This window comes from Meleagris gallopavo, chromosome 14 (assembly GCF_000146605.3).
Source record: "Meleagris gallopavo isolate NT-WF06-2002-E0010 breed Aviagen turkey brand Nicholas breeding stock chromosome 14, Turkey_5.1, whole genome shotgun sequence".
Lineage (NCBI taxonomy): Eukaryota > Metazoa > Chordata > Aves > Galliformes > Phasianidae > Meleagris > Meleagris gallopavo.
The window spans coordinates 11,547,536-11,562,669 of record NC_015024.2 but is presented as its reverse complement, the minus strand read 5'-3'; the positions used below and the strand labels follow the sequence as shown (position 1 = coordinate 11,562,669).

The 15,134-nt window shown below is 37.6% G+C and overlaps 1 protein-coding gene and 1 long non-coding RNA gene across 4 annotated transcripts in view; one reads left to right on the top strand and one right to left on the bottom strand.

Moving 5' to 3' along the window:
- C14H3orf67 (chromosome 14 C3orf67 homolog) overlaps window positions 1–15,134 on the top strand; it is a 58,388-nt gene that overhangs the window by 33,973 nt on the left and 9,281 nt on the right. For 2 of the 3 annotated variants that reach the window (XM_031555597.1, XM_031555595.1), the window contains 2 exons: window positions 2,698–2,901; window positions 7,886–7,947. In XM_031555597.1, coding sequence (XP_031411457.1) covers window positions 2,698–2,901; window positions 7,886–7,947 — 266 coding nt within the window. The remainder of the gene's footprint in view (window positions 1–2,697; window positions 2,902–7,885; window positions 7,948–15,134) is intronic. The other variant, XM_031555596.1, reaches the window with a different exon arrangement.
- The window catches only part of LOC104913175, a 61,868-nt gene continuing 54,692 nt past the window's right edge, over window positions 7,959–15,134 (bottom strand). Inside the window, exon 3 of the long non-coding RNA XR_004161321.1 lies at window positions 7,959–10,272. This is a non-coding gene — a long non-coding RNA (uncharacterized LOC104913175). The remainder of the gene's footprint in view (window positions 10,273–15,134) is intronic.

The following is a 15,134-nucleotide window of genomic DNA, read 5'->3' as shown; positions in this document are numbered from 1 at the left end:
CTTACTGATGTTCCTTGGTGGAACATCTACACATTTCCTGAAAAGCTCCAGGGAAGGACTGGAGCTGACTACACATCTCCCTGGGCAGCCTGTTCCAACAAGAGCAATTCAAACTGGGCAACAGGTTGAAGATGAGCATCTAGAAAAGCCTACGTTCAAGTTTTCAGACTACCATTGGTATTAACATGTAGATACTGCCACGCCACTGATACTTCAGTGTTTTTTTAATGAATTCAGTCTCTCCAGTACTGGTGTAAGGGTTGTGGTTTATATATCATTAGTCTCTGAGTCTCTAAGGATTCTAAGAATCTCCTCCTATACTCTGCAAGTTGCTTAGCAGATTTTGCAAGAACACAACGTGTTTTCTTTTGAAGAGTGTTGAGACAGGATTCCTTTGTGAAGGAAACAAAAGTGGGAATTGAATACTATAATGTAGGTGAAAATAAGAAGTATTATTGAGACCTTAAGGCAATGTTGTGAACTCCTGGATAAGAGCAGCCATACAAGCACAAGGTACACTTTTTGTCCTACAGGACATAGTTACTGGTTAGTATTTTTCATCAGTTAGGAAGTTAACAAAATTAGTGACACAAGGCAAAGACATCAATGAAAAATATTGCTAACTACATGAGGCAGCACTGGAGAATTTCATTGGCTGTGGGCATGAAATTATTTGTTTCCATTTTAAAACACTGTTCTTTGTTTTAAGAATTATGTACAAGATAATAGTTTCGTACAAATGGGTATTGGAGTGAGTGTTCACATAGAAGTAGTCTCTTCTAATCTGTTCAAGCAGAGGACTGGTAAAGTAAAAAATGTTTAACCAACTCTTAGTGCAATCAATTTGCTAACTGCTTAATACATTTTAAGGACCTAGTTGCTTGCAATGTTTTATTCATGTTTTAATAGAGTTCTCTATTATTAAGTTCAAATATTTTTAATTAAGAAAGAAGTGCAGCCCTCTGGGTAATATTGCAACCATGTAGATAGCTGGTAATTAAACTTTCCGCACGTGTAACTACATTAAACAATCCTGAATAAATTATTTGAGCCCATAAGAATGCAAATATCATATATGAAAAATATATATAAGTTTAAACAAGTTTCATCAATCTAGCAAAAGATTTGAGAGTTTAATAAAAGTGTCTTTTTATCACAAAAGATACACAAAAAGACAAGATAAGCTTTTAATTACTAAATGAAATATTCATTTCCGACAAATTTACAAGTATCACAAAAGTTACTTTTTACATCAGAAGTTTCTACATTTCAAAGTAAACTTCATCTCAAATTCAATTTTCAAATTTTCTCTTTGAAAATCATCCAAGATTAGGAAAAGTGTGAAGAGGCTTTTCTGTAGTGGTCATCTGGAGCTGCAGAATATGCAATCCCAGCTATTCTTTTGTAATACAAGGAGTTTGTTGTAGAGAATATTATGGATTGAAAGCTTTTATGACAGTTCTTATTTCTGAGTATGGTACTTCAAGAGTGAGACCATTGCAAGAAATGTAAATAGACTGACCATTTAAGTTAAGCCAAGAAGTCAGTCAAGTGTTAGGAGTTCTTTTGTAAAAAAGAAAATCTAAAGATCTGTTCATCTTTCTTAATTGGCATAAAAGACAAGATCAGAGTCAGGGAATGTTTTGTCTTTATTAGAGAGAGGATGAGCAAAGTGTCCTTTCAGTTCCTAGTGCATTTATTCTGCATGGTGCTAGTTCGTTCCTTTGTTTTAAGGACTGCATGCCAGTAGATTCACATGAGGTAAGAAAAATAGGGAAAAAAACCTCTTATTATAATTAAAGAAATGAATTACAGAAGGTTTCTGCATAGGAAAATGAACAGAAAGTCAACATCTTCAGTAAAATCAATGACAATTTTAGCAGCTGTAGATCTAGCAGAATACTAGAGTGCCAAAGCAAAGCAGGCTTTCCGCATAGAAAATAGCAAGCTCAATGCATAGTAAGCAAGGGAGTAATAGTAGCTAAACTATTAACTTACATGTAGAAAGGTCTAGAAAAAAAAATGTCAGGTATTATTTTGGAATTAAAAATAGTAATAATCACAGGACTCAGGAATGAGCCTAGAGCTCAAAAAACCAGAGGTAAAAAAGGGTAACAGCTGAGCTAATCGTGGAGCTCATGCACTGAGCAATTCAACCACTGAGCCTAAAATAATTGCTACTATTGTCATTACTTTTTAATATGAACACACTAGCAAATTACTACAGTAGTCTTAAAAATTTAGTGCTGACATGTAGCTTTCCAGATAAATTTTATGCTGTGCTTCACAAATAACTAACTGTTATGTTGATAGTGTTTATGATACTACGATAACTGTATGATTAAGTTTATTTCAAGACCTGTAACAAATGTTTAAGCAATTTTAGCTGCTGGATTTTCAAACTTTTAGAATAATAACAATAATAATCATATTTTTATTACACTGGAACAGCAACTTCACCAAATACCCTGAACCCAACCTGGGGTCAGTAACAGTGCTGTGCTCTCCTTCCTGTAACAATACATGCCTGATCTTCATAGCTGAGCAGAAACATGTTAACTAATCTATTCTAGTAAACATTTTGATTCCCTTCTAGCATTGCAGCTTCTTTAAGATTCCCCAAAGGCGTTTATTTCATTCATATGTTCTACTCCATGATCCTGTCCATACTGTTGACTTCTCTATTTCGTTTCACAGGAGTACGACTGGAAGAACTACCAGTCAAGCAGACTGAGTGCATCCGAACTGCAGATGCTGGCTAGCATGAAAAGGCAACAAAATGAAGAATTGAAGGATACAGGAATCTCACACGGATTGAGTGCATCACAGATAGACAACTGTAACGTTAACATGAGTACAAGCAGTGATGATACAACAACCTGGAATTCTTGTTTCCCACCAGTAAGTCTAAGTATTTTCCCTAAAGTTCTGAGGTTTTTTTTGTATTTTAGGGGTTTTGAATATTAATGTTTCTTTGAGTAGTTTCAAAAACTAAGGTATCTTTACCAGATGTTTTTTTTATAACTCATTAAGTAAAATACACAACCATACTTGCAGCAGCTTCTATATTACCACTATGGAAAGAAATACCTTCTATTTATTTCCATAGAAGCTACAACAGATACCAAGGGTGTAACACTATTTGTTAAATCAAAACCAATACACCAGTGGAAGGTGTGATAGTGCCTTCTTCCAGCACAGGAACCCAATTATAAAGTTATTAATCATGATTTAGTTTAGAAAGCAATACAGGAGAAAGCAGCTTAAACTTTCCAAAGACTGGTGGAGACTCAAGAAGGGTACCATCCCAAAAAAGAAATATTGTTCCCTTTGCTGCTAACCCTTAAATGAGGGTGGACCCTGGGCCCACCCCTTCTGGTCACTGAGGGGGCATTGCTTGCACCTGTGCTCCCTGGATTAACCATGCCTTCTCACCTGGTGTTTTATAGCTGCTATGATGACATCGTTGCTAGGAAAAATATTGCCAACACAGTGCAACTTTCACTGTGCTCACACCCATCATTTGGTCTCCATAAATAATTGCAAGCATTAAGCAATATTAGTGGGTGCCATTTTTTCCAGATGGAGGAATTCAATATCATACTTTTGCTTCATATGTGCTTCCATGTCAGATGCTATTCTGTCAGGCTGCCCTTCTGCTGCCATCTGTCACAGCAACAAAATGCAAGAGAATATTGGTGGGAAGGTTCAGCTTCTGCTGCCACATCACCAACATCCACTTCTGACTTTGCAGGCCAACATAATGAAATAGGAGGCATTACATTCAGAGCAGCCCTGGTATATATTCTTTCTTAGAATCCTGAATAATCACATAGGCTGTACAGCTTGTCGGTACAGCTGACAACCTGCAGATGTGTGATATAGCACTTAGAAATATCTTCAGAATGAATGAAACCCATATCTACCAGTCAGCAATTGCTTTCCAGCATGAGTAATGGAGAACAATTGCTTCTTGCAATGATAAAGTCTCATTACTGAACAGCTAACTGTTTAAAGGACTGAAGCAGGAGAGCAGCATCAAAAAGCTGCAGTAGTTCTGAGCACTTAGTGTGTGATCCTTCTGTATTTTACACCTTGTATCATTACTTGTCCTGGCCCAAAGTGCTACAAAATCTCACAGCTGCACTATGTGACAGAGAGCTGTTATAAGGAGAGTATTTGTTACAGTCCACTGAAGAGTATCGAATGTATGAAATCAGGGCAGAGCATTCCAGCAACTATAGCAAGGTATTTGCAGGAGCTGCTGTAAAACTAGATAACCTCACACCCCATTTATATCGCAGCTAAATAGCTCTTACTTTATTACGGGTGAAACAATAATAAATAATGAATGTGTCTTAAGTAAAGCCCACAGCTCTCAGAGACAGCTCCAGTGTTAGGAGAGTAAGCACTGCTGTGTGCCCCAGTATAAATTCTTGTAGGCTCTGAAATGTTAGCTGCAAATTATCTCCAGGAACCTACAGGGCCCAGATGGAGTCCTGTAGTCTGGACAGCACTCTCAGTCATCTGGTCTGATTTGGGGGTGGTCCTGCGTGGAGCAATTGTTGGTCCTTATGGGTCTCTTCCAGCCTGGGATATTCTATGATTCTAAAGGGTTTTTTAAATGAAAGGTACTGCACCAGTACTTAGTGAAGCACCAGGTGATTGCCAAGAGAGCTCTTTGATCTCACTGCCTTCATAGTTTCTGGATGCTTTCAGACAAATAACATCAGTTTTAAAAAGTGTTTAGATATAATAAGCTAGTCACTTAAATTGTAATTTAGCGTAGCTGTAGTGTTCTGTTGGCTTGGAAATCTAGAAATGTCTGCTAATTTCATAGAGCTGTTTTAGTGAATCCCCACACTTAGCATTCACATGTGCAGTAAGTGTATTATTCTCTGCAGAGATAGACTAAATAACTGAGAGATTGAAATACAGCCTATCCAGAGCAATTAGAGCATATTTGAATGTTGTTCCTGCTGGATTTCGGTCTTCTGTTTTTATGTCCCCTCATCTTTACTACTGCAATCATTCAAGCTTAGTCGAGAAAATCTGCAGATGATCAATCCCTCCAAAATCCAACATACAAACTGTAGAAAAGTTTGCATGTATCTGCAGCCATCTACCGTTGCTTTGTCAAATGATTTTAGCCATACAGGAAAGAAAGAGAGGTAATCCTCATATCATAGCTTGAGAAATTAGGGACAGTTTGCAATTCTTGTAATGATTAACCTTTCACGCTTCCATGTGTTTCCACGTAGTATCTTTCTGATTATTTAAATCAGTATTATCTACTGCTTTGCCTTGTGGTCTTCCAAGATAATAATAAAAAGTATTTTTATTCTAAATTTTCGTTCATCTTATAGAATCTTTTTGTACCTTGTTTGAATCTATGGCAACAGCACCACCAGAAGGCAGATTTTTGTGTCTCTTTCATTTTGAAATACATACAGTCTTTTGTGAGGCAGTGCAGTATATAATCATGTTAAACAGTGAACTTACATATCAGAGTAATATTTTATAAATCAAACACATTTTTAGTGAGTTTGTTTTTTCCATCACTTGCCTCTATCAGTGTGATTTCCAGATTCATTGAAAATTTTCACTTATTACTGGCTAATGAATTTCAGCAAGCTTCTGAAGTAAAGGCACAAAGATCCATCATATTGCTAAGCTGCAGTTAGAACAGATGTCCTTAAAAAACTATAAAACTGATATACTAAAACTGTATTTTATAACCTATGATGGCTTAGCAAGAACTGAGTATATGCTGTCAGGAGAAATTGTTGAAATGCAAGTTGTTTAGCAGCTGCTGTAAACCATGACAGCCAAAAAGAAATAAAATAGCTTTGAATATTACACATTACCCAGCATAGCTACCAGCTATAAATATAAACTGCTTCTTTTTTTTGAAATGAATTTTACTTCAAAGGAGAACTGCGAATCCATGCAAAAAGTGAGTGGGGCACAGGGCAGAGTTCCAAATTAATGATAAATGTATGTACAACTAAATATTTTAAGAAGATGATATTTGACTGAATGCTTTCTGAAATTTCAAGATACATGAAGCTCAACGTTAGCTTTGCAACAACGTGCAAGACAGCTCTATGTATTGCAGAGTATAATGTGAAGTTTATATCAACACATATGCATATTACCCAAGAATTGTTGGAAAGCTTAGGAAATAACTCTGCTTTAATGCCTTGCTCTGTTTTGGAGATCCAGTGAGTTCTTCCTGCCCTGTCAGGGAAATTCAGCTTCTTGGGTTGCTGTTTCCAGACAACATCAGACATCACTTTAGATGCAACACAAGAATTTTTGGAGCAAGATCACATATAAGAGAGTTCAGAATATCTTCCTGTGCTCCCTTATTCTCAGTCAGAAATGCAAAGGAGAATGAATTGTAGAATCATAGCATTGTTGAGGTTGGAAAAGACCACAAAGACCATCAAGTCCACCATCAAACCCCCCCCCACTATATCACTGTCCACGTCCCTCAGTGCCACATCTCCATTGTCCTTGAACAGGGATGGTGACTCCACCTCTCCCTGGGCAGCCCGCTCCAATCTATGAAGATTCCCTCAGATTGCTAATTGATGAACCATAAAAGCTAACAGTGGTGTAATGCTCTGTTGTTAGACTCCAGAATATGCTCACCACTTAGATGTGTCTTTCAAGTACAGAGTACACACAGAACACTAAATTACTTGTTCCTCAAGCAACTGCCTAAATATAAATTCAATTAAATAGGTTTTGAACGAGAAACCATTTGAAATTTCAAGGTTCTCACTTAATTTTGGGAAGGTCTTCTGCCCTCCATCGTGATGATTCAGAAAAGAAAACACTTAACACAGAAATGGTCTGACAGAACTGAAGTCTGACAGACAGGAGGAGTGATATTTAAACCCAGAATTATTCCAGCTGAGAGCTCAGTTTGACAGCCCCTGGAGGGATCTATTCACATCAAGTCAAATTGCAAAACTGAGGCAGACTATTCTTTACTATGAAATGAGACTAAAAATTATTTAGACAGATATTTTGGTTCATAGACTGACTAATTTACCTTCTGTCTCATCCACAGTCTTCCACTAGCCATCACTTGGGAATTGCACCATCCATGACCAGGCAGTGACTTATATTTGGCAGTAATTAGAATGTCATTCATCCCAAGCATACCATCTCTCCCCACTTCTTCAAACGATGAGAACATTCTCTTTTTAATTAACTTTGATAAAGATGCAGTTCCTTTCATAATACTTAGTATTTAACATCACACTAATTTGTACAAGTATTTTTAATGCATGCTCGTATTCTCACTTGTTTCTGCAATTGCTTCAGTGGTTTGTTTAGAGCTGTGCTGACGCACTGCATGATGTGTTGGGGTGTTACCTGCAAACATTACATATATTTTGAGACAAGGTGTATTTTTATATCTTTTATATTAGTTTATGAAAATCAGTGTTTCTGGCAAATAGCTGTTTTAACGCACAAGCACCAAACAATTTAATGTAAAACTCTGGGGCACATTATTACTATTGTTGGTAAGATTTGGACATTTTTTGTTATCAGAAATGATCATCACACTTCCCCCTCTGTGTCCTGGCCCTGTCCCCACGCTCACAGACAGCAGAGAAATGACTGCGTGGTCGACTCATTCATTCATATGCATTTCCACCCAGATAAGAATCATCTGTTAAGTTATACCCTTGCACCGTTAGATCTGAATATCCCTTTTAAATTTCACAGATAAGACGAAAGACCATAAAATTCCAATATCAGAAGCTGCAAATGCGTATCCTTATAAAGGATCTCTTACATACTTTTGAATGTTCTGAAAGAATATTTGCAAAGTTATTTTCTCACTGTTATTTTATGTTTTCCATAGCCCGTCAGTCAGGAGCATCACTATCAGAAAGAAATGAGCCCACTTTCACATTCCAACCCACGGTAAGATTCCATTTATAGCCCAGGCAGTAAGAATTCAGTCAGAGTGTTCTGAATACTAAATGTGACGTTCTTTGATTTAATCTTAAATCTCCTTTCGGTTGCAGCCTCCTCTCAAAGAGCTTTTGCTATTGCTCTTTTTAGTCATTGTCTACAGGCTGCAGTAAGTCTGCATTGTCCCAGAATGCAGGGCTGGATTCAGCATGGTTGAGATGTACCCTGTATATTTAAAGGAACCAGCACAGCCCTTGCTTCTACACGTGCTTTGATGCGTGATTCAGCAACTCTTCTTCATCTGACATCTATACACTCACCTGTTTCTTTCTCTGTCTGTCTCTGCTTTGTGGGCTCAGAAGTAAAATTGCACCTGTGACACCAGGTGTCAGGGAATCCATTTGTTAGAAAAGGTTTTAATGTTACTTACTTGGAAAGGACTTTTCAATAGATAACCCAGCCTGGACAAGGTGCTATGTAATAACACTGTGGGATAGTTCAAACCAGTCCTGTCTACAATGTATTTTGGATGTCACGTTTTTAGTCTTATCTGTTCTGTTTGGAGTCAGCACCAAAAGCCCAGTGACTTTAATGTAAGATAAGATGGGGATGTCAGGACAAGGGGAGATGGTGGCTAAAGAGAAGCAGTAAACATTCAGACAACCAGATTGACTGTCCTGTTTCAGAACTGCCTTGCATCTGTGAAAGCATCACTTTGCCAGTTCTTGAACAGCCTGAACAGGAGGTGAACTTAAATTTTAAAGCAGTTCTTCTTCCTCCTCCATTGGTGTGATTAACACATATTTTGCATGTCTGAGTTTTAGCTGGACAATGCATGCATGCTGGAAGGGATATGAGGAGAGAGTATTTCGGATATGACTGCAAGATAGTTTGCTCAATTTCTTTTCAGGATACGAACAGTGTGAAATTTTATGACAGTGCACCACCAGCCAATTGTGCACCATAATATGCATTTCTCCTCCCACAGATGTTTTCAGTCACTTGTTTTACTTGCCATCCATGTTTTTATTATCTTCTTGTTAGATTTTATGGAGTGAACACAATGAAACTTGCTGTGCAGGTTCACCCAGCTGCATCACTTATTGCAACATACAGCCATATGTTTCTTACTACACTCAGATGACACATACTGCTGGAGTACAAGCCTGGATTCCTGTCCTATTTCATAAGTAAACCTAAGTGCCTTCTAGAAAACCCCTCCACCTTCCATGCTACTTACCCAAGGAGCTATCTCTGTCCTTTCTAATTGTTACAGTGGACAGATTGGATGGAGAGAATTGACTATAGCCCACAGGTTAAGTTATCTGGTACCTTGCAACTGACCAGGACTCCTATTCCAGAATTGATTTCCTAATTCTGATGGTGTAAGAAGAGCCTACATTTTAGCACAAGCTGCATTGCTTTTCTACTTCCAGCCAATAGGTTGAGTCAGATTTTATTATTCTTATTCATGTGATAAAGCAATTTGGTACTCAGTACGTTTTATATACGGAAAAAGAGAAGAAGCACCATTATCTGTAAAAATAAAGCATTTCAGCGTATTGAGTTTAGATGATCACCAATGAAAACTTATATTTCCATATAATAAAATCTGAAACAAAATGGTATAAACTACAACTTTGTTCTCAAGCTATTTTAATCCTATACACACAGCAGACAAATTTACCTAGAAGTCATTTTTGAGAAATAAGGTCAAAGTATTCGTAAAGTACCTGAATAGTTGGAAGTGCTTCATAAATTCAGTGAACTGCCAGAAAAGTATTATTGGGCTGTAAATAGAGAAGATGACAAAATTATGACGTCAGTTTGCATCATGGTGTAAAAACTGGAAAAGATGTGTCTGGGGTATCATGATTCACATTGTTAACTTTCATTTATAATGGAAAACTTAGTAATGTTTTCCACTGAGGGTGTGTATGTGAGAGAGAGAGAAAATTAATGGTAATTTTATAACTTAGTACTTAAGGTATTTTTTAAAAGCCTATTTTAACGAGTAGTGTATGGGTAAGTGGAAAATACCTCAATCTTTGCAAGCCTATGATAGCTAAGAAAGCAAACGTGAGAATATCTGAAAATCTGACGTATCCTGTGTAGATCAGTGGGTATAAATGTCATGGTACGAAGAGATTTACATTATGTACTTACTGATAGAACAAATAGTTTGTTGTAAAGAACAGTAAAGAATGTGACAGGTCTGAAGTAACTTTAAAAGTCATATTAGTTTTATTTTCTGGGAAATTGAGAGAGCAATGTAGCCGCTGTTGTCCAAGTGTAGCTTCTGTCCATTAGAAGATAAGCCAGGAAAGAAAGCATCTGTGAAGATAATGGAAATACAGTCAATAAAAAGACCCAGCTAGACTCATTTTCCATTGGATCCACTGGGTGACGGTCATAAGTCTGCCAAGAATATTGCTGCTGCAGTACAAATCATGCCCACATCATGTTGCTTTGCAAGGCACAGAACCAGTGAATGAAAGGAGGCAGACGGAGTGCAGAGGCTACAGAGCCAGATGAGAAGATGTCTTGAGCCTTAGCTCTGCAGTTCCCCAGGCTGACTGGCTGCTTGGTCCGAGCTGAACCCCATAACTGCTTCTTTTCCCTTCAGATAGGAGACCAACTAGCTGTTACTTCTCCCTCCAGAGCAGAGGCTGGAAACAGTGGAGGCAGCACTGTCCTCCAAAATATTTGTGCGTTGTAGATTTGGAAGTTGTGTTAAAAGAAATGCTGAAAGGAAGTTAATATCGCAGAGAATTGCAGCAGTACTGAACTGTAAAATGAGGAACTGTTCTGTAAAAAAGATATTTAGCCTAATTGTATGAGTAGATTTTCTTAACTACAGATGCTCTTCAGAAAATTTATTTCTGATAAAAGCTGATTTTCCATCTTTGAGAGATATTTTTTAAGTTGAAATCTGTCTTTATAAGCATTGCCTCACCAGCTCCTCAGCTGGCATCCTGCTCAGCTCTTCCCAATCTACCAAATTAAATTTGTTCCTCTGAAGTTCAAACAGCTGTTCACAGAAACCATGTGAGGGCAGGACATAAATATTTCAGCACATCGTTAGGTATCTTTTCTAAGGAAGTATGTTTTACTTCATAATTTTATATAAAACGTACACAGGCAATTTTTGATTTAGGTCGTACCCAGACATTTGGTTCTATATGTTCAAAAAATGTGAATTCCCATAATGAATTGTGGGCACAGAGGTTTGATGATAGTAAATATCTGCCTGATTTGGGCTATGGCCAAGAATACAAGATCAGCTCATACAACACAGGCTTCACTGTATGAGAAAGCTTATTTGTCAGTAGCATCCAAGTAAAGAGTGATGAAGCCATGTTTCATTCACAAATTATTATTTTTTTAATTAGTTGCTGGTGGGTTTCATATATTAACAGCTCAACATCAACAATCTTCCAAAGTGTGGAGTGACAGCTTTTCCTAGGCTGACTGCAATCTGCAGAAGTTCATTAGTGTATCAGTCAAAGAAAATGATCTTTTGAAGCATGTCTATAGCTCTGCCGTGGGCTTCATCCTGCAAGAAACTGACGAAGCTCTGAGATGCCATTTTGCCACATTCCCATCTACTCTTTCCAGTGTCTTATACTTGTCTGTGATTCAGTGATGATGCAGTTCAGGCTGGCTTTTTGTCTAGATTTATGTGCTGTCTATGAAAAGTGTCACACTGTTCTGTAGTTTAAATCCTTGAAGCTTTGCCTCTTGTGGATGTGATAGGAAGTTCCTTGTCTCTACAACAGGCTGATAAGGGCCTGCAGTCATTGGCAGATGATAAATAGTCATTGACCTCACCTGACATTGGCATGGTGCAGGCTGACTAAAGCAAGCAGTCCTGTCATTGTAACCTACCATCCCATTAGAATGATTGGTCTGTCATCTTCTTCCTTCTAATACAACCCAAAGGAAGAAAGTAAAAGCATTTTCTTGTCTTTTTTTGGTGAAGGTATCTCTCCAGTGGAAGTAGTTCATATTCATATAACAAAAAATGAACAAGCAGTAGTTGCCTTTTATGACTGCTCCCCATTAATTTTAGAAAGTAAACTATTTTTCCCACTTTCTTATAAAGTTTCTGGTACCAGTCTTTTTCATAACCTACTCCTGCCATAAATGTTGCCATGATCACAGCACATGAAATTTGTGTACAGTATCAACAGTTCCAGCACACAACCATAAACTTTGCAAACACTAAAGTACAAAAACTAAAGGTACATTCAGTTTTTAGGCTGCCATTCAGGTATTCTCATCTGCCCAGAAGAAAATTAAATATGCCAGTAGCTGATGCATGTCGTCCTACCACTCATATTCAGTTAAGATTAAGCTCACCTATAAAGTGATGCAGCAGAAGAAGGATTGTAGTTATAACATTTATTTGTGCTACACCAGAACTTCTCTACCATGCATGCTGTAAAATTCAGTTGTAAAACATATTTGTCTCCCATATTTCCAGGCAAGGGCATAAATAGTCTAATAGCTTAGAGTTGAGAAGGGAATTTAAAGAATGAGTTTTACAAACAAAGAAGCATATTTATTTTTTTGATTCATTAGAAGATTGAAGTCATACAACTCCGTTATTTCTGCAAAACAGAAATTATTACATTAGGAACTATTAGGAAATTACACAACAGTTGTCAAAATAAGTGAACAAGAACAACGTATCATAAAATGTACTTTGCTTTTTCATTGTACTTGTTCAGTTACTTTACTCATCCACAAAATAGTGTAATTTGCAATAGATCTCCCCGTCGTTAATCTGAATTAGCAAAGTTCTGCTGCATTTGTCAGGCTATAATATGCATGAAAAAGAACATGACAATAGAAGCAAATGGCACAGGAAACATCTAATTGGAAAGGTTAAATTTTTTAATCACGATGGTAAAAAGCTTAGCTGCAGAAAGATTGTTGAGAACTGAGTGGCTAACATGGAAAAGCTTGTTAAAATAATCCAGAAATGACTTTCTCTTGTATGGGAATCTGAGAACATGAAGTCATGGCAGCATGAGCATGGAAGACTAAGAGACTAAAATATAAAACATGGAAAATGCTCCTAACCATGTGTTCTATGCTTGGAATAAAACAGGAAAATGCAGAGCTGCATACCCCGCATTAGTCTTGGTTCTTGTCTCTTGTGGTCTTCTCCCATGTTAATGGGCACAATCTTTTACAGCAGGAAAAATAGCATTAAACAGATACGTTTTGGGTCCCCCAGTGTTCCCTGTACACATTTTTTTGTTGTCGTTGTTGTTTTTGTTGTGTTGCTTTGTTTTTTTTTTAATTCCTAGCTGTATTCCCATTCTTGCAATGGGAGAGAAGTTACAAAACATTCAGAGCTAAGGGGTACTCTAAATTGCTTGAGAACACTGACACGGGGCAGGGATTTCAAAATGTCAGCACCAAACAACACTTAGTACCTAAGCATTTGCTTAGGATGCTGTCCTTTGCATCTCCATGATGCTTGGCCGAATAGCCTTTGAAGAGAACTGGTGACAGTGTTCGGCCCCATCCATTTTTTGCTAGGTACATTTCATCGTCACTCTTCCCTGAAAAAAGCGTCAGTCTACTTAAGGTGAGACAAAAGATTTTCTATTTATTGCTGCCATAGAAAGCAAATCAGCCAGTTCATTTCTGCAGCAGCCCATGTTTGAGTAGCACTACTGACTGGAATTCTGCGTTGCTGAACTTTCTGTGGCCAACGAGCCAACTGTTTTAGGCTTTCCCAGGACGCAGCACATGCTGGCTGTTCACATACTGACTAGCCATGCCTCGTTCCTGGCGGGATGTCTGAAAGAGATTTGTATTTTTTTCTTACAAAGTGAAACTGCCAAACTGCCTGGGTTTCTGAGGGCACAAGTGCCCACCGCCTCCCTTCCTGCCGCCCCGCTATCATTTGTGTAATTGCTTTGATCCATCATACAGAGTGTTGCTTTTGATTCCTTTCTGTGATTTTGCTGTCGGTGACAAAACATGATGTTTTTGAAAAAATTAGAGCAAGATAGCATACTTCTCACTTTGTTGGTAATGATTAAGTTTCCAGCTTCATGCTGTACCATTCACTGTATTAATGCACCAGAAGGTCAGAGTTCCCTAGCATTTTTTTTTCACTTTCTTGAAAAAGAAAGGTAATTTTCACAGGCTGGGAACATTCAGCTGCATCACCTTTAACAAGTTTGATAATATTAAAGTTAGTGTTCTGTTGAGTCATGTTCTCTCCACTGATCTTTAAAAGCCCTCTGGCTGCGTGTCATCCATTAAAAGTTAAATGGGATGCAGCCTACATTCAGGATGGGCAGAACAGTGAAGTGCTGTTAGCGGCTGACTGTGGAGAAAAGGAATTACTTTAATTGTGACAAGACTCATTGGGTACTAGATTCAGGTGCTTCTTGAATGGTGAAACAGGAAAGTATAATTTTTTTAAATGTATGGTTTATTTAATTGCTAAAAATACGTGAAAAAAAGAAGCAAACCCTTCCTAACAGATACTTAATTAAGTGTGGAAATCTAGTTGATACGTCAGTGAATATCTGACTTACATGATGAGAACTCACTTGTTTAAGATTAGATTAATATACTGGAATTTTAAAGCACATTTGCAGATTCTTTACTTGATGTATACAGTTGGTCTTCTGATAAGTGAATCTAAACCAGCAAAGAATAAAGGGCCAGTTCTTTACTTAAGTTAGATGATAAAACTGGTTTTCTCTTTTAGTGTCATTTACATCACTACTGAACATTAAAACTGTAATGCAGCCTGCAAGTCAACAGGGTGATGCATTAGAGGTCTGGTCTTTAAGTAAATCACAATGTTACCGTTATTTAACAGAAACTGTCATAGAATCCTAGAATGGCTTGGGTTGGAAGGGACCTCAAGGATCATCAAGTTCCAACCCCCTTGCCACAGGCAGGGCCACCAACCTCCACATCTGCTACTAGACCAGGCTGCCCACAGCCCCATCCAACCTGACCTTGAAGACTTCCAACTGTGACAGAAGTTTCATGTATTTAACTACAAAAACTTGACCAAATAGCACAATTCTGTTAATTACAAAGAAGTAAAACTTTCAAATTCAGATCATTCTTGTTTTTAAACTGGTGAACATGAGCAGTATGTTTTGAATATTCTGCACAAATTTACCATTTGAACTCACATAATAAAAGAAAAA